The 18,791-nt window shown below is 39.7% G+C and overlaps 2 protein-coding genes across 5 annotated transcripts; one reads left to right on the top strand and one right to left on the bottom strand.

The window, feature by feature from the left end:
• cpox (coproporphyrinogen oxidase) lies at nucleotides 1-5,774 on the top strand. Its single transcript, XM_053504397.1, has 7 exons — nucleotides 1-614; nucleotides 1,398-1,541; nucleotides 2,068-2,178; nucleotides 2,311-2,452; nucleotides 3,273-3,491; nucleotides 3,580-3,684; nucleotides 4,647-5,774. Exons 1-7 carry the CDS (start codon nucleotides 104-106, stop codon nucleotides 4,729-4,731), a joined length of 1,317 nt encoding a protein of 438 aa, XP_053360372.1. The 5' UTR covers nucleotides 1-103; the 3' UTR covers nucleotides 4,732-5,774.
• A 764-nt stretch (nucleotides 5,775-6,538) lies between these two features.
• On the bottom strand, nucleotides 6,539-16,510 carry prrg1 (proline rich Gla (G-carboxyglutamic acid) 1). Of its 4 annotated transcripts, none has more exons than XM_053503598.1 (4): nucleotides 16,463-16,510; nucleotides 14,873-14,903; nucleotides 13,411-13,571; nucleotides 6,539-10,497 (listed from the first exon to the last, which is right to left on the bottom strand). In XM_053503598.1, the coding sequence occupies exons 2-4, from the start codon at nucleotides 14,880-14,882 to the stop codon at nucleotides 10,066-10,068; spliced, it is 603 nt and encodes a 200-aa protein (XP_053359573.1). In that variant the 5' UTR covers nucleotides 14,883-14,903; nucleotides 16,463-16,510; the 3' UTR covers nucleotides 6,539-10,065. The 4 variants fall into 4 exon arrangements, with proteins under 4 accessions (XP_053359573.1, XP_053359574.1, XP_053359571.1 ...); XM_053503599.1 differs by having other exon boundaries at nucleotides 14,873-14,895; nucleotides 16,463-16,492; XM_053503596.1 differs by lacking the exon at nucleotides 16,463-16,510 and adding an exon at nucleotides 16,212-16,456.
• Between the last annotated feature and the right edge of the window lie 2,281 nt (nucleotides 16,511-18,791).

Raw genomic sequence — 18,791 nt, 5'->3', positions numbered from 1 at the left:
GCGAAGTGACACGAGCAGTCAGTCCACCTTCGGTTAGAGTTAGTGCAGAGTTTAGTTCTCTTCGGTTTAACGTTAAAAAAAAATAAATACATAAATAAATAAAATGACTTCTTTGCTGTCCACTTTAAACAGAGGTTTACGCTGTACAGCGCGGCTCTGCAGGGTGTCCCAGCCCCGGGTCGAGTATAAACCTCACTTTATTGCGGGGGGCCGATGGTCCGCGCGGTGCTCGTCGAGGTTCACACACGCCTCCGAGACGGCGCGCGCTTCAGGTGCGTACAGGACAGGTGTGCTCGTGGCCACCGGCGCGTTCGGGATCCTGGCCGCCGGGGTTTGTCACCTGCGCCAGGCGGAGATGGCGACCAGGCTGGTGGGGAAGAAGCCGGAGGGGGTAAGAGGAGGAGGAGGAGAGGAGGAGGAAGGAGACGTCGCGCAGAGGTGCAAGAGGTTCATGTCCCCGCCGGTCACCGACGTGCGCGTGCTGGAGCAGAGGAAGAGCGACATGAGCAGCAGGATGGAGATGATGATCATGGAGACCCAGGCTGAGTTCTGCAGGGCGCTGGAGGAGGTGGACGGGGGAACCTTCAAGGTGGACCGCTGGACCCGTCAGGAAGGTGATGGCTCGGGTTTGGGTTTCTTATGATACATTCTGATACATTGTGATACACTTTGATACTTTATTGTGCACACTGATAATGTGATACTTTTTGATGCGTTCTGATAATTCTAATTCTTCCTGATACATTCTGATACTTCGCTCTACTTTCAAGATACATACTGATACATTCTTATACTTTCTGATGCATTCTAATGCTTTATGATATTTTCTGATACTTCACGATACTTTTTAATATGTTATGATACATTATGGTACGGTATGGTCACCATCGGCCTCCACCGTCCCTAGTTGGTACAGATGTTCCTTAATGCATGCATTATAACAGAGGTAGAATTTATTGCTGTTGAAATGCACAAGCCAAAAAAAAGTACTTTCAAATGACTAGTTATTTTAATAGGCATTGCATAAAATAGAATACTCATTAAAATAACTATAAAGGATTTATTTTGCTTTGGGTGATAAACATTATGATACTTTTATGATATGGTCACCATCGGCCTCCACAGTTCTTAGTTGGACTAGAGGTTCTTAGATAGATGTTGGGTGGATGATACGTTATCATAAAAGTAGAATTTATTGTTGTTGAAATGCACAACTGCCCCCAAAAAAAAACCTGTACTTTAACATGAATCTATAGTTATTTTATTGAATGTTGTTTAAAATGATCATTCTTCTCATGCACCATGTGTACCACTGTGTTTAGATTTGAGTTATTAGAGTTTTAGGCACAATCTGAACATCGTCTGTGTTTGTGTATGTGTGTGTATGTGTGTTGTAGGTGGCGGCGGGATCAGCTGTGTGTTACAGGACAGTAAGGTGTTCGAGAAGGCCGGCGTGAACATCTCGGTGGTGTCCGGTCAACTGTCGGAAGAAGCGGCCAAGCAGATGCGCAGCCGCGGGAAGTCGCTGAAATCGAAAGACGGTGAGTGAAGCAACAACCCGCTTCCTGTTTCCTCTCGCACGTCCACACGGTGTCGGCCCTTACTCCACCCACGCCGGGGACATAAAAGGAGGACCAGCAATGCACTGAAAAGCTTTGTCTTCAAACAGCTGTCGCATTCCAGAGCTGGATAAAGTTACAGAACGAATAGTTCTGCTTTTGTTATGTAGAGCGGAAAACTAAATCAAACTAATCAACACCTTGGGCAGGGGTGGCTTAGTGGTGAAGGCATTGGACTACGGTCTTGGTTTCGAACCTTAGGAACGCCACCACCAGGTTTAGCCCTTGAGCAAGGCCCTTAACCGTCAACTACTCAGATGTATAATGAGATAAAAGTGCAGGTCGAATAAAGGCATCTGTCGTAAATGTGAAACACCTTTAGATCGATTAGTGTAGTAGTGTACAATACTCTCACTACTCTCGAGTGGGAGAGAGAGAGAGAGTGTCTGAGAGAGACGTGTGTGTGTTGAGGGGTCCTAACCGCCCCGCTGTTATCTGTGTGTTTCAGGGAAGCTGCCCTTTACTGCCATGGGCGTCAGCAGCGTGATCCACCCGAAAAACCCCCACATTCCCACAGTGCACTTCAACTACAGATATTTCGAGGTGGAGGACGCAGACGGTGAGTTTTATCAACTCATCCAGATCCCTGAGTCTGTGTGGAGCAAAACCTTATCTAACAACCACACACACACACACACACACACACATATCTGTGCCTGCGTGTGTGTGTCTCTCTCTCTCTTTGTCTCAGGCAATAAGCAGTGGTGGTTTGGAGGAGGAACTGATCTGACTCCGGTTTACATTAACAAAGACGACGCCGCTCTTTTCCACGGTGTTCTCCGTGAAGCCTGTGACAAGCACAACCCTCAGTATTACCCCGACTTCAAAAAATGGTACGACCCTCCTTACATCCATTGTGTGTGTGTGTGCTGGGTGAATACAAGCTTTACTTCAGTGTCTTGAGACGCGCTGTTACAGATGTTCTGGGTCAGTCAGTGACATTCAGAGCCTTATAGTAAGCAGAGATGAACCAATGTAGTGGTGAGACAGTTTGATGTTCTCATGGTTTGATGGTTCTCATTTGTGTGGACGGAAATTTTAGCCTTTTAAAAACAATCCTGGGGGGAAACTTAAGGAAAAAATAAACACCTTTTTAAAATCATTTTTTTTAAGTGTTTATAGGTTGATCCAGAGCTGTGTATTACTCACGATGCAATATGTTTTTAATCAACAATATATATATTTTTATTGATTTTAAACAGAGACGCATCAAAGCAAACATGTAGTTTGCATTTCAAGGCACACTTGTACATGTTTACGGTATTTATAAACCCCTTACAAACTAACTCTGAATCAGGACAGGACAAAATATCCCTGCGCCACTGGACGTGGGTGGGTGAGGTGACATCATTCTATTTAAATAAAAGAGAACGCCGGGCCAGGAGGGATGTAAAGGACAGTAATCGATGTTGAGCTGGAGTTAGACGCTTATCTTCCTCATCAGTAATGCAGAAAAGAGCAGTCAGAGGGTCTGGTTCAAGATGTGAGACAATGCAATATGTTTTAACCTTGAAAAGTGCCTTATGTGTCTGGCATCAAGCTCATCTTTCAGCTAACTACTAAAGTGACTACAAGGTCATCTTATTATGGAAGAAGTCTCCAGTTTCAGAGCTTAACATTAAATCTCTCTTCCTCCTCCTCTTCCTTCTCCAGGTGCGATCGTTACTTCTTCATCAAGCATCGTAACGAGTCCCGGGGTATCGGTGGGATTTTCTTTGACGACCTGGACGGTCCGAGTCAGGAAGAGGCGTTCAGCTTTGTGAAGAGCTGCGCCAAGACGGTGGTGCCGTGCTACCTGCCGATTGTCCGCAAACACCTCAACGACAAGTTCACGCAGGAGGAGAAGGACTGGCAGCAGATCAGACGCGGCAGGCGAGTGGCGCACATAACGGTCATCATATCAAATAACAACGTATGATATATCGGAGTGTGTTCTAACACCGCTTTGTGTGTGTTTCAGGTATGTGGAGTTTAACCTGGTGTACGATCGCGGCGTCAAGTTCGGCCTCGCTACCCCCGGCTCCAGGATTGAGAGCATCATCATGTGTCTACCTCTCACAGCACGGTCAGTAGACGCACAGAGACAATTTATATACAGTGTCTTTAAATAGGTTCAGGGTTGCTAATTACTCTCAATGGAAAGTAGCCAAACTCTGCTGGAAAATCCACTAGATGGCGCTAAACGATGCCGTGCACCAAAATAGGTATTGATTGTATTATATCTGCAACTAGCAACAAAAAACAATGGGGTGTGCATGGAGGTGTAGTCGCATTAACAGACTTCAGACATCAGGTCATTTCTTTCCATATGCGGCTGAACGTTTATATGTCTTGTGCTCCAAAAAAAAGGATTTTTACACATTAGAAAAGATTAAGGTAACCTGAATACATCTTTAACTTTGACTTATGTCTTCTGCTGCCATCTAGTGTTCAAAAAGAGGTAGTGATCATAGTATATATTAAACCAAAAAACAGTTAAACAGTTTGTGTTTAAATCCCTCTCTAAACCCTGATCAAGGGATTGTACACCCTACATAGCGCACCAGCGTTGAATTTAGCGCTATTTGGGATTCGAACCTCGGAACCTGGAGGTTAACAGACCTGATAATCTAAGGTGGAATAAATGGAAATATAAAATAAACCTCATAAGTTTCTCAGGACTGTCCACCACCTCTTCTCACCTTATGGCTAAAGAGTACAGCTAAAAATGTTTTCTTTCACATCCTGTTAAAATGTTCTACTTTCACATCCTGTTAATTACAATGAATTAAAATAAGTTTGTGGAATTTTTGTTGTATTAAAGCAATAGCAGACTTCAAAACCTCCAGGACACTGAGTGTGACATTGCTTAAATATCACAATCCATGATATGAGCAAAACCCAACTTATGAACACTGTTTACTTCCAATCAGATGACCCAGCACACAGGTTCACACCTGGTGTAAACAGAACCTTGGTGACACTTTAAATTCCCCCAGATTATAGAGTAACCATTTTTCCTGAACTGTTCTCTTGTTCTCTGTGCAGATGGGAATACATGCATGAGCCCCCTCAAGGCACCAAAGAAGCTGAGATGCTGAAAGTTTTACGCAACCCCATAGAGTGGATCTGAAGACACTCAGACACACTGAGACACACACACAAACATACACACACACTGAGACACTAAGCGTCCTTATGATTGTCATGATGCCACTGTTGAGTCAGTTTCAGGCTCGTCTCTGTCGCTGGATCTCTCTGGGGACGTGACTGAGATTTCATTGTTCTCTGCCTTTTTTCTTCTGTTGCAAGGCGCAAGGCGACGGAAGAAAAAAGGCAGTTACGTCTGCTCAACTAACCTTCCTCTCCACGGCCGTCTCTTATCTATCATGATAAATGTTTTATACACATATTATTAGCCCCATATCTCTCGTTTAATGCTGCTTCTGCCGTTTCAAGCAAGATTTCTGCTGATTTTCAATACCAGTTTTATTACTTTTTCTTCTTGTGATTTTTGTCCCTCTTGAAAGAAATTGAAAGGCAGCTACTCTTCTTCTGTGATTTATTTTTAATCTTCCTGAGAAAGCAGCTGTTACAATTATGACTTTAGATGAAAATAGGTGATTTGAAGTCCTGTTCCTCTGATGGAAAAATAGGTGCATTTGTAATCATGTCATAGAAATTTATAAGAATATTATAAACGTTTTGATTTGTAAAAGGACTTTGTGAAGTGATGAAGCTCTGGCATTGAGCTGTTAAAGTAATATTCTTGTAAAATCCAATTCTGAGAGCTGAGCTTTATTTTTAAAAAAACACACCATAGAGAATGCAGCTTTCCACAGCGTTTCGGTTCGTTTTGCGGTATCCGTCCACTCCTCGATTAGAAAATGACGCTCCATCTTGGAAATGTATTTTACAGATAAAAATCATTGTTTTAGATGAACATATTTATGGAAGTCTAAGTGAATTAGAAATATTTAATAAGCACTTAGACTTTTATTATATAAACAGAGCTTTGTGTTCATGAGATTATATCATTCCTGTGTTACAATGAGAGAGAACTGAGCCTTTATTTTAGAGGAAAAGATTTCAAATATTGTCTTTGCTTTTGATAAAAAATAAATTTCAAACTTTTATGCTTTGACAAATCTCAAATAAATAATGTCTAACACTGTCTCTCGTCTTGTCGTCTTGTTGTTTATCAGCAGTTGGCATCCACTGTGATGCAGTACTGCCACCTTCTGGTCTTAATCTTTTTTTAAATCCTCTTTTCCAGTCCTGTCCTCCTTAAGTAGTAGTTATTAATCTTTCAGCTCCTCCCTTAGAGGTGTTGTCCTGACACAGCAGCACATCCAATACCTCTTTCACCTCTAAAATACATTTCAGACTAAACAGAACTGGAAGTTCACCATCGCTATGGTTACACGGTCCCATAGTGGTTCGCACTGTGTCCTTGCACCTCCTGGGTCGTGGGTTCGGTTCTTGTCTCAGGGTCTGTGCACGTGAAGTTTGCATGTTCTGTAAGATGTGCAGTTTAGATGTTCCCAAATTGCCTGTACATGCCCCCCTGGCCCCCCCTCACCACCGCCACATGTATAACATAGGCAGTATAGAAGATGCATAATTCATTATCCCACCACTTAGCGTTGACGCTGGAGACTCCTTCCATACATTGTACATAAACACATTTATTCTTACAAATAAAAATCATTCAATAAGGAAGTATAAAAATATCCAGAGCATGTGCTGCAGACGGCCAGATGAATGATGTTACTATGGAAACGGTAACGTATTTGAACAAGAACATTAATATAAACCTGCACTGCTGTAACAGAGAATCAGTCGACACCTTCTGACCAATCAGAACGCAGGAGTCAACATCAGTGTTTTAAGCAAATATCACAATGTCTTTCAAAAAACTAAACAAAAATCACATAACACAAGACTAAAAACAAACATTTATTACATAAAAATCCAAGCTCAATAAGATTACGAGACATTTTTTCCTATATTATATACACACACTTTAATATTAAATTTTTTAAATAAGGTTTAAGTAGAACTGAAGTCACACGTCCACACATTCACATCGCTTTCTACACACGGCACATTAAGGAAAACAGTGAAGAGCTGTAGTTCGTGACACGGTTTAACAAAATAACAACAGGGGAAAAGGAGAGAGAGAGAGAAACAGCCTTCGCCATGGTGTGTATCATTTCTAATAATAATTCTACACAATAATGAGTATTACTCTTATAAAAGTGCATTCACACATCATATTAGGATCAAAATTGCAATTTGTTATATTGTTATAATACAAACACACGCACACACAAATCCTGTGAAGGCTTTGTGAAAGCATGCTCAATTTCTCAGAAAATCAGCCTGTAGGCTTAAAACATTTTTTTAAATCTAACTTTACTCACTGCTTCCTGTAGGAGGCGCTAAAGCTTCAAATCTCAGCTCTTATAAACCTCAAACGTACCAGAAGCATCCAACAGCATTGTTAATAAATGGTTGAGAAGCATCCCGAACACACACACACACACACACACACACAGACAGACATATTATAGCACAGCACTATTGGAAAACTCCACCCTGAAACACATCCATTGTGTTTATATATTGAACTATTTCTGAAATGTTCAGTGAATCTGGTGCCAGTTCCTCATTTTTCATGTCTAGGGACAGGAGACTACTGTCTAAACTACTGTGATGTCACAGAAGTACATTGCCACGGTTACAACGGCAAGCACAGTTTCAACGAGTTTTAATGAAAGAAAAATATTGTTTGAACTCAGTGATCCTGAGTTGGAAGTGACAGCAGTTATGTTCGGTGGTTAGATCCTTAGGAAAAACAAACAAAAACACACTGAAAATCTTTAACAAAACATTTAACAAATGCTTGAAATGTTAATTTGGTTTCTGTGTGGCGTTTTGATCGACCTGCTCTTTCACATTAGTGAATTTCCGAATGGGAATGTAGTCATGAATGCAGCATTAATTCCACTGCAGCAAAATCAGGCAAGCAAACAAAAAAACTTCAAAACTTCAACCAAAAAGATTCAATCAGGGTGGAGTTTTCCTTTTTTGAGTCACCTATAGGTTAATTTTTATGTACTTATTTAACATTCAGTCTGGGAAAAAATTTGCTTTTTTAATTTGGCACTAGAGCTATAAGGCTAACGTAGCTAACATAATGAAAGTCACCTATGACCTTCTCAGTAAATATTTTGGAGAAATGTCTTGGCTCATGGACTGCGCTTAGGGGTAAAAACTAAATTCTAAAACTAAATGTATTCAAACTGAGCAATTCCTTAAATTGTAAACACGACGTAAACATTTGGACATTTTGAGAAAGGCGTCCGAATATGGCTATATCTGAACATAAAAGAAAAAAGAAAATAAAAATCCAAAACTTAAAAAATTTAAATCCTCATTTTCCCCAGAGAGATGTTAACATCTGTATTTAATAAAATATATATATATAAAAAAAAATCTTAAACACTCCACACACACACCCACAACTCCAAAGTGTGCAACAACTCACTTATCTACATCAGAAGTTCAAAAACAGTGTTAGTGAAATCCAGCAACGCAACGTTTTAACAAAATTAAAGGCAAAAAAAAACAAAAAACACAAAAAGTGTGCTGCTGTATGATGTTTGTGTCCTAAACAGAGTTCTTACAGTCTTGTGTTATTTACCTGAATTCACTTCCTAAAGATTTATTTTTAATAAATTCACTTTGTGGAAAAAATACTGTAAATAATACAAAAATAGTGCATAGCAAATTGTCCGCTTTAGTCAAAGGTCCTATCGAACGTTGCAAATTCACAAAAAAAAATGAACGGTGAAACATTTTAGCCTGATTCACAATAATAAATTGTTTTTCTTTTTTTTAAAAAGACTACGTAAAATTAACGTAAGGTAATTAACATTTGATCTGATGTTTCACAAACATCCACAAAGATCAGGTTACAATCTGCAAATCTGTCCGTATTTAAAGACGCTGAGTATTTTCATGGATTACAATACTGTAAATAATATGTTGTTGTTTCCTAGCTACATTAACTAACCCTCCGTTTTAGTGTGGTTTAATCTCAGTATACGTTCCTGTAGAACAGCGCGTCCTGAACGGTCTTATTCCTCTTACACCGCAGTAATGCGCCGACTATTTAATGTACAAACATGACGTACCTTTTTATCTATTTACAGTTGCGTTAAACTCGTTCCCTCACAAAAAACTTTCTTTTATTTTCTCACTGAGCCCTATTTTGCATTTCTGCTACAAAATCAATATCACATTTATACGTAAAACCGTATAATGGGTAAAAACCTTATACATGAAGAAAAAAAATGTAAAAATGTGTTTACAGACAAATTCTTGTAGTATAAGAGGAAGCGAGCTGATGAGTTGTCTAACACAACAATTAATCAGAGACATGATCGGTCTGAAAACCGGCTCAGTCGCATCATCGCTCTGGCGCTTTTGTGAGTTATTTGCATAAAATGTTCTCGGGTTTGGATTTCACAGTCGCGAGCACATGGAAAACAGACCGTCACTATTTGCTGGTGTGAACGGCGCTAAAATGCTAGCATCATGTTGGCTTGGCTGCAGCATTGCACAGATTAGTGCTTACTCTTCCCAAAAACACTCGTTTCCTATTGATTGGGTGTGTTAGATAGAGCGCACACTCTCTGAGTTACAGCTATCGGATCATGGTGCTACTGTTGCACTAATGTAATGAGCTGGAATATCAGGAAAAAAAGAGAAAAGCGTGCTTTTTTCAATCCTGTGACTCAGACAGTTTGGCTTAATTTCAGGGTTCCAGGCCCATCGGCAGTGAAACCTGATGAGGGAAGATAGTAAGGCAGCTCACTCAGATAAATCACTACTGCGGCAGCCGCGGCGCTGGGCAAGCTGTAGCATTTTACACTTCTTATGAACTGCATGATACACGTCACTGATCGTGATCATTCTTGAGCAACAAAACCAGTTTGTTTTCTTCGTCACAGTTTACTTTTACAGAATTTGGATTTATCTCTTTCTACAGTATAGGACGCCACTCTTGCTTGTTTATTATTGTTTCTTATTATTGTTAGATACAGGAAAAAATTTTATCGGCATATCTTTGCCCTGAATATTTTTTACCCCCCAAAAAATTAATCCTGTTCTGCACTAGATAATTATGTCTGTGAGTTGCATCTTATACAGATATATATTTTATGTAAACCTGATTATATGGTACATTTCTGTATTTAAATTTTATTTAATTTTTTCCTTCTCTGTTCGAACTTGAGCGTACTTATTAAAAGCGTACTTACTGGTGTGTGCTGGTATTAGATGTAATAAAAGGTCTCTTTCAGCAGTAAACAGGTGAGATACAGTACATTTAGTCTTTCGCTACAATCTGCGTTGAGTAAACCTCAAAAATGAGGGTGTGTTGTGATTTAAATGTGATTCACTTGGCCTGCCCAATCACAGCGTTGCTCACATAATCTCTCATGATGTCATCGTACTGGGGTGGAGGTTCCGCCACGACGTGGACGTCCATGTGACCCACGGCTTCCTCGTAAGACGGAGGAGGATCCGCAAGGCTCATCTGCCCAGGTGTGATGTCATCACCCGAGTAAACAGGGTCAGGCTGGTAGCTCTGCCCCCACTGATCCAAGGAAACGACGGCAAGGGCGGAGTCTCTCTGTCCGATAGCGGGGCTGCGCTGGGATCTTTTGCGCACGTGGCACCTCCACACGGTGATTGAGACGGCGGCGACAAGCAGCAGCAGCAGCAGTAGGGGCAAGACAAGGTACAGGGAGTTGCCTCCACCCACTATGGACTGAAATCCTCCGGGCGTGGGGCTGCTCTCCCGCTGATACTCCTCCCAGAATCGCCGCTGCAGCCAATCACACAAGCAAAAGGGAACAGGGTCGGATTAAATCTCATAAAACATGCTTTTCTAAAAACAAAAAACCTTCAAAAGTAAAAATAAAACAAAAAATATGCCCTCAGACCATGCCGATCTTCTTTCTTCTTAAAACAGGGCAAATGTTTGCTCGCACTGTAGTTACACATAAGCTGATGCAACACTTTCGCACATTCAATTCAATTCAATTCAATTCAATTTAATTTTATTTGTATAGCGCTTTTAACGATTTACATCATCACAAAGCAGCTTTACACAATCAAAATTCACAGCAGTGACTGGAGCCTTGAATTAAAAAACCGCTAAAAAGACAGCCACAAGTTTAAATATAAACAGAGTGCAGATAATTTTTGACTCCCCCTCATATTAAACTGATAATAATAATAATAATAATAATTAAACACACAGAAAGAAAGCCGTTTATTTGCCTTATGTAAAACTATTAAAACCAGAAAACCAAATCAAAACAATAAACTAAAATTGAATTCATTAAGGTTCTATAAGTTTACACTTCAACCTACTCCTTTTCAAACAGATGAAATGAACTTTAATGTAAGAATGATAAATGTAAAGAATTTAATTGATTTAAATGTGAAAATGATGATGTATGTAAAGAATATGATGGATATACATGTTTGTTTGAAATAAAAATGAATGAAAATTAAACTCAAATAAAAAAAAGAAAAAAGAGAGAAAAAAAATTCCATAGAATGGATAAATGGATAGACAGATAGATAGCTAGACAGATAGATATCCAATGTATAAAATAAAAAAATCTGCATTAAAAATCAAGATAAACGAAAGACATGCTAAGAAAACCCAGCTAAAAAAATATCCCAAAATGTAAACTACTGGTGAAAAACTAAAAAAAAATGCAAAACAAACATAAATCCACAAACCGTGGGAATCTTTTTCTTAGGAACACGGCTGGTTATTTATGAAGTGAATTCGATCTCATTTATTTACCAGTGTGCTGGTCTTTTACCAAATGTGCTGATCGCTAATAAAACTGGTCAAGATCCTTTTTTTACGGGAACGCCGCTTGGGAAAATCACCAAGTTCTCTTGGTGTGCTAGAAGCGTGTGTAATTTTAGACGCAGCTCCCAGCTACACAGAAACTCCCTGGCCTTCACCATGCCATCGGATGTCAGAAACACGTGTCGGGTTTCTTTCGACTATTGAGCACTGAATACGCTCCCTGAAGTGGGGGAAAATGTTGTACCTGAGATCTGTATCATTTTTAGAAAAGGGAACTTTTTTAAAATTGGGTCACTCGTTTCCTGCCAGTTATGTAAACAGCTTCATGGCAGGAAATAATATGAATAATATGAAATTTCTATTTGCTTCCCAATCCAGCGCTTGATTCCCGAAGGGTGAGGGGACACGTACAAAGCGGAATGTTCTCTGAGCTATTTGTAAAGTGCAGTCGGGGAAAGCAGGTGCATCAAGTTTTCCATTTCAGAAAGGTCAAATTATTGGCCTACATCAAGCAAAGAAAACAACTAAGGAGATTGCTGAAATGACTGAGTTTAAAACTGTCCAAAAAGGCTTCAGAATAATGACTGGAGTATGAAGCGATGAAAAAAGGTCATGTGGTCTGATGAGTCCAGATTGAGCCTGTTCCAGAGCAATTCGTGCGTCAGGGTATGAAGGGAAGTGCCTATCAAGTTAAGTGTCCACTGTACATGCCTTTGGAGGCAGTGTTATGATCTGGGGTTGCTTTAGTTGCTCAGGTCTAGGCTCAGCAACGTTATGTGGCAATAAAAAAAGTCAGCTGATGACCTTAATGTACTGAGGTATCTATGGAATTTCCCTGAAGGCACGGGTGCTGAGGTATAGTTGGCCACAGGTCATTGTTGCTGAAGTATGATTTGATGTTAGGGATTGTTGGCGAATTGTAATTAACCGCTAGCCATTGTTGCTGTTGAGGGGCATTGCTGCTAAGATGTGACAGGCTGCTGAGGTAAGATTGATTGATTGTTGAGCATTGTTGCTGATGCACGATTGGGGGGTGGTTGGCGGGGAGGCTGGTGAATAATTATCAGGTGTTGTTTCCGAGGTGTGACTGATTGTCAGGACGTCATTGATGGCTGGCTACTGGTGGTTACTGGCTGTTGATGCCAACGTGCGACTGGTCGCTAGACATTTGGTCAGTACTGATTGCAGTGAGTGAGTTGCCGAGGTTGCCTGCTACTGGGGTCGTGATTGGTTGCTGAGGTACGAGTGATTGATGGGCGATGTGTCTTGGGAATGATTGGTTGCATCGTATTCTTTCACTGGATGTTGATGCTCACATGTGATTAGTCACTGGACATTGTGGCTGAGGTGTGACTCGTCCGCTGGGTAAGTTTTGTTGTTTATTGCGAGTGTTGTTGCTGGGGTGGGAATGGCTGCTGGGCAATGTTGCTCAAGTGTGATTAGTCACTGTTGCTGAGGTGTGACTGGTCACAGACTGTTGTTGGATTTTAAACTAATTTACCTTAAAATTTACATAAAGAGTAAATAATGAATACAAATAAAGACAAAATTTTCCAAACAAAAATGTATCTCATTATCATAAAGACAATAACAAAATTGAGGAATACATAAATAAATGTAATAAAAACCTATCGTACCTTATGTCTGAATATCAACTCAAACAACATGCCCTAAAGCCTCTGTTTTACTTTGGATTTCACAACAATCTCACTTCCCTCTAGAAGCGCATTAACATTTTACGTGTTTATATGTTTACGAAAAACTGTCCTTTAACCCACAATCAAGTCTCTGAGGAAGTGTTTAAGGGAGTCAGCTTTGCTTCCTGACGATAACGTGTTGCAGGAAGTTCCAAAGGACAGCACATCTGTGAGCGAGTGGGTGTAGCAACTTGCCCTAACAACTTACCGTCTTCTCGTTGTTCTCGAAAGCCTCTCGTGCCTCCTCGTAGTTACAGATCTCCTCCCTGCACTCACGCTGGATGTTTCCCTGTTTCATCTCCTCCAGGAAGGCGTTGGCCCTCGGGAGCCTCCTCAGCACGACATGCGCTGCATCCGCTGACAGGAACACTGTGCAGAGCAAGAGGACGCTTTCAATTTAAACACAAGGCTTGACATTTGGCATATTTAGAGGTGCTGGATGTTGGCTGTATCTAAGGATGATCAACAAAATCAATAGATTATGTTTAAAGACATTTTTTTCCTTAAATGTATATAACATTGGTCAGATTTTGAGCTGAAAGGCAATACTGTAGTATATATTGTTTTTAAAACTAACTAAGCTACCATATTAAGTAGCATTAGTTACAGCCTACTTCAACGTTCTCAACAGGATACTCCTGTTGTGTGTGCTCCTGCAGAACCCAAAACACACACTGTGAAAAAAAGGGGAACAGAAACACGAGAGAGTGTTAAGTCCCAAGAAGCACAAAAGCTGCATTGAATCGGTGTCCTTCCTTTTTATTGGAGCGGCACTCGGCTCGATGTGTGGGAGAACGGAGAGAGACAGAGCTGCCCACTGTTCTTCTGACCTCGGATATCCAAAAGCAGATAAGGACAATGCCAGGATTCTCGGATCAGATACGTATCGCACCTGGGGCCATACTTTGATCAACAAACACCTCTAATGATTTTCCTGTGTGATCCCAATGCATAACAATACAGTATGCAGCATCAGTAAGAAGAAAGATAAACAAACAAACAGTTTGGAACTCTTCAGCCTCCTCGACATTGCAGTGTTGCGGTCACTTTGGCCTCCCGGACACCGCATCCTGGACATTGCATTATTCCAAACATTCGAGAATCCTGGGCACATGAATATTCCAGGCACAGTTTTGTCTACACGTCACCTTCAGCAGGACCCTGTAATTATCAGGATACTACAGGATCCTTAACACTTAATTATTCTATACACTGCAGTCGTGCAGACACTTTAGTATTCCAGACACTCTAGAACTGTGGACATTTCAGTAGGCACTTTAATACATCACACATTTTACTATCCTGGACTGTAAACACAGCATACTGCTTGAAACTGTAGTAAGCTAGACATTTCATGACTCAAAACACTCTAGTATTTCAAGCACCATTATATACTTGACGCTTTTTTAAACACAAACTGGTGATATTGCTATTTATTAATTTTTTCCTTCACAACAAAGTCACATGAATTTATTTTTCTTCACTGTGTCGACAGAAGAACTGTTCTAACATGCCAAAAATGGAAAAGCGATAAACACAAGTGCAACGGCGCCTGTCTTGTCGAGAAGGCTGATAAATATCTCTGACTGGACTTTGATATAAACATGGTGGGGTTTTACACTAACAGAGCTACAGTCATGTGAGAATGCGATGTGCCAATGTGTACGTACCAGCTCCCATGATTCCTGCAGCTCTGCAAACCTTAAATGAAAGCAAATAGAGAGAGAGCAAGAGAAAGATTTGATTATTACTTTACACACAGTGAAATAAATAATTTCACATTATAGGAAACAAGAAATAAAAATATTGGAAAAAAAATTACAAACACATTAATAACTATACATGATGGATGAATCATCTAAAAAAAACCATATAAAATAATGAGCCTTGGATATTTTGTGGCATTTTATAAACAGGACAGAAACTTATCCTGGTTCAAGTTTTATTTATCTGTAAATTCTCACCCTGGTTTTTAGTTTAGCATTTTAACTTATTTAATTGTTTTATTCTCATTTCCCTTTATTATAATGTCTCTATTATCACTCAGATTTATAAAAAAAAAAAAAAACAAATGAAACAGAAGAATGATAGCAACACAAATGGATTGACAGATGGATAAAGACTGACATACAGATAGGCTTACAGACAGACAGATGGACGGATAAAAATATACAGATAGGATTAGATATATTACACACATATAGATAGATAGATAGATAGATAGATAGATAGATAGAGGGACAGATCGACAGACAGACAGAGACCAATATGCATACAGATATAAAGAAAGATACCAGCATACTTATAGGCTTGCAGACAGAAAGAGAGACAGACAAACAGATAGATAGAGTCTGACATAGATATAGTAAATAAATAGAGACAGAGACTGACATACAGATAGGATTACAGACAGATAAACATGCCAATAGACATAGATAGACAGACAAATAGACAGAGACAGATAGATAGATAGAGACCAACATGCAGATAGATATACTGTACAGACAGATGGACAGGTAGAGGGAACATGCAGACAGATAAACAGATAGATAGATAGATAGATAGATAGATTAAATCGGCGGTATTTAAAATAATTATATAAAAATGGTTTCTTTTAAAAAGTAATGTAAATATACAGCACACGTTAAGTTAATAATATTAAATATTTAATAAAAGTGTAAAAATGTGAGTTAACATTAAAGACATAGAGACAGGACGAAGAATATCTGGAAGTATGGATTAATTACAGACAGAAAGAAAGTACATGATTATATATGATAATAATCAGAGGGAAAAAATCGAATTAAAAACTAAGTGAACGAAATGACTGGTAAAAAAAACACAAAAAAACAAGAAATGCTCGAGCGGACAGTAGAGGACAAACACCGGTTCATTTAGCCATATAAGAAATAAAAAAAGACAACTGTTGCAGGCTTCAGTGTAAATAAATCGTACAGATACTCTGAGATATAAAACATATCAATAATTAAACGAACTCCCGGTACGTACCGTGTTTTATCGCTCTCCGTATAGCTAAGCTAACTCCGCTAACTGACACTGAGGTACTGTTAATCCGTACGCGCGAGCGACACGGGCTCGCGCACCGAACAAACCAGCAAAAACGCCGTTACTGAAAACGTACAGACTTCACTCTCCAACCTAAACACCTAATCGATTGACATGTTTAAACACCACACACACACACACACACAGTACACACACACTGACACACTCACTCACACACACAGAGTGGGTTTCACCTTTTAAAACTGCGCCCACTGTGTATTTTCACCCAGATGCTGAGTGACTGCGCATGCGTACTGCGGAGAGCGCGTCCCTCACGAGGACATGGTTGCCAAATTGAACCGACAATAGTGTTATAACGAGGTTGCCAGAATGTTATGAGTCCTCAAAAACTGATTTAAAATATTTATATTTATTTTAGCTATTCTGGTGCTGAAATGAAAAAGAAGTATTAGAGATATTGGTGCAAATGCTGGACCTAAAAATATTCACTATACAGTATATATCCAAAGGTTTGTGCGCCCCATGGCCATTACACTGTAAGTTAAAAGCAAGCGGACAATTCTATAGAATGTCTTAAGCATTAAAGGTCCACCATTGCACAAATTGTGCACAAAGCCAACTTGATGAAGACATGGTGTGTTAAAGTTGGAGTTGAATAACTTAAGTGTCATGCACTGAACCCTGAGTGAACTCAACCCCGCTGGGAACGCCTCTGGGACGAACTAGAGCAATCTTTGACATCCTGACATCAGTAGCTGAATGAACGCAACTCCCACAGCCATGCTTAACATCTAGAGGAAAGCCTTCTGAGAAGAGTGGAGCTCATTGTAATAGCAAAGGGGAATAAACCTGGAATGGGATGTTCGTGGAGATCATGAGTAATCATCATTGATCACAGGGTTCCCCTGTCTCTAAATAAGACAATTTAAAGTTGTTTTGTTTCACACCATATTAGATTAATGAAGTAAATTCTGAATGGATAAGATAAATTCATTCATTCATCTTCTATACCGGGGCATCAGTAATGCAGCGGTACAGTAGGTTTCTCATCTGCCATGCGGAAAGCCTGGGTTTAATTCCCACCCAATGCTCAAACCCCTGCCACTGAATGCAGTGCCAGATCGGCTTGGAAAAAATGGCAGTGTTGCAGTGAAAGTTGTGTGCAGATCACATGGAAAGCTTTCTATACTGTACTGATTTTCCTGTACAATGTCATGAGAGGCCTGAAGACTTTGGTCACAGATACTTTCTTGTAAACAGAAATAATCTTGAAACTTTTTGATACCACCTCATATGTTTATTGGTTCTGCCACAATATTTTTATGTTGTTAGTTCAATCTGATGAATTACATAAATTCAAATGAACATATTATTTGTCACATACAGTACTTGCTACAGCCATACAGTACAACCTGCAAGTGACCTAGAACTGTTTCACTGTGAAAATTAATTGCACTAGTGAGTACAAAATGTAAGAGAGCCCAGTGGAAAAAGTGGACAGCTTCAGATACCTCTGTGTTCACATCACGCAGGACCTGTTATCGTCCTGTCACATCAACACCGTGGGGAAAAGGCCCAGCAGCGTCTCTACCACCTCAGATGCTTGAGAGACTTTAGACTGCCCTCTAAGGTGCTTAGGAACTTTTATTTCTGTACCATAGAGAGCATCCTGACAGAAAACATCACAAGACCAGGAAGATAGTAAAGGACCTCAATCACCCCTGCAATAGACTGGTCTCTCTGTTGCGGTCAGGAAAGCGATTCCACTCCCTGAAGGCCAACACAGAGAGACTGAGGAAAAGCTTTTTTCCACAGGCTATAGGGACTCTCAACCAGACCTTCACATTGGCCTTAACTGATTGCACTTGCTATGTTTCCTTCAAACATGTGTTGTGAGCAAACCAAAATACTAATCACACTAAACATTTGTCCACTGCACAGTACACATGTTGCATATCATACTGTGTGTGGTTGTGTACATGATGAATACAATTTTTTAATGAATTTGAAACACTTAAAAAATAGAACATTGAAAAATATTCTATTAAAAACAGAACATTGATAAAGAGGAATAGGAATATGAAATAAAAGAAATAACAGTACTTCTAAGATTATTTTAAAAGGAGTCTGTTCAAGTGAATGATTTATTTAAAAAGATGATATAAAAATATCACCAATTAGTCAGACATTGTAGTGCAGATTGCGTCCTCAAGGCCAACACTAACCTCATTAGAAAGCAAGAAGGTATAATGATATGATCTAAATCACCCAGACACGGAGGAAAACCGTCAGCTTTGCCAACCCTGAAGAATTAAGAGTAGTGTGTTGACTTCTTTTAGCTCTTTTTTATAAGATGCTCGAATAATGTACAGCTGTTTCACACAGGCATATAAAAACATATTCTGTTATCCCCTTTATTAGTGTAGGCTTAATTGTTAACAAGGTGGATTTTATTAATTAGAGGAAAAAAAATATTTGCTGAATAACAAAATCCTCTTGAGTAGGAATTCTCCAGGTATAAATATTGACGACTTGATGAAGTGTCTAACACTAATTAGCATG

Source organism: Clarias gariepinus, chromosome 9, assembly GCF_024256425.1.
Source record: "Clarias gariepinus isolate MV-2021 ecotype Netherlands chromosome 9, CGAR_prim_01v2, whole genome shotgun sequence".
In the NCBI taxonomy this organism is placed as follows: domain Eukaryota; kingdom Metazoa; phylum Chordata; class Actinopteri; order Siluriformes; family Clariidae; genus Clarias; species Clarias gariepinus.
Note: the sequence above shows the minus strand (reverse complement) of the source record. Positions and strands in the feature narration are given on the sequence as shown.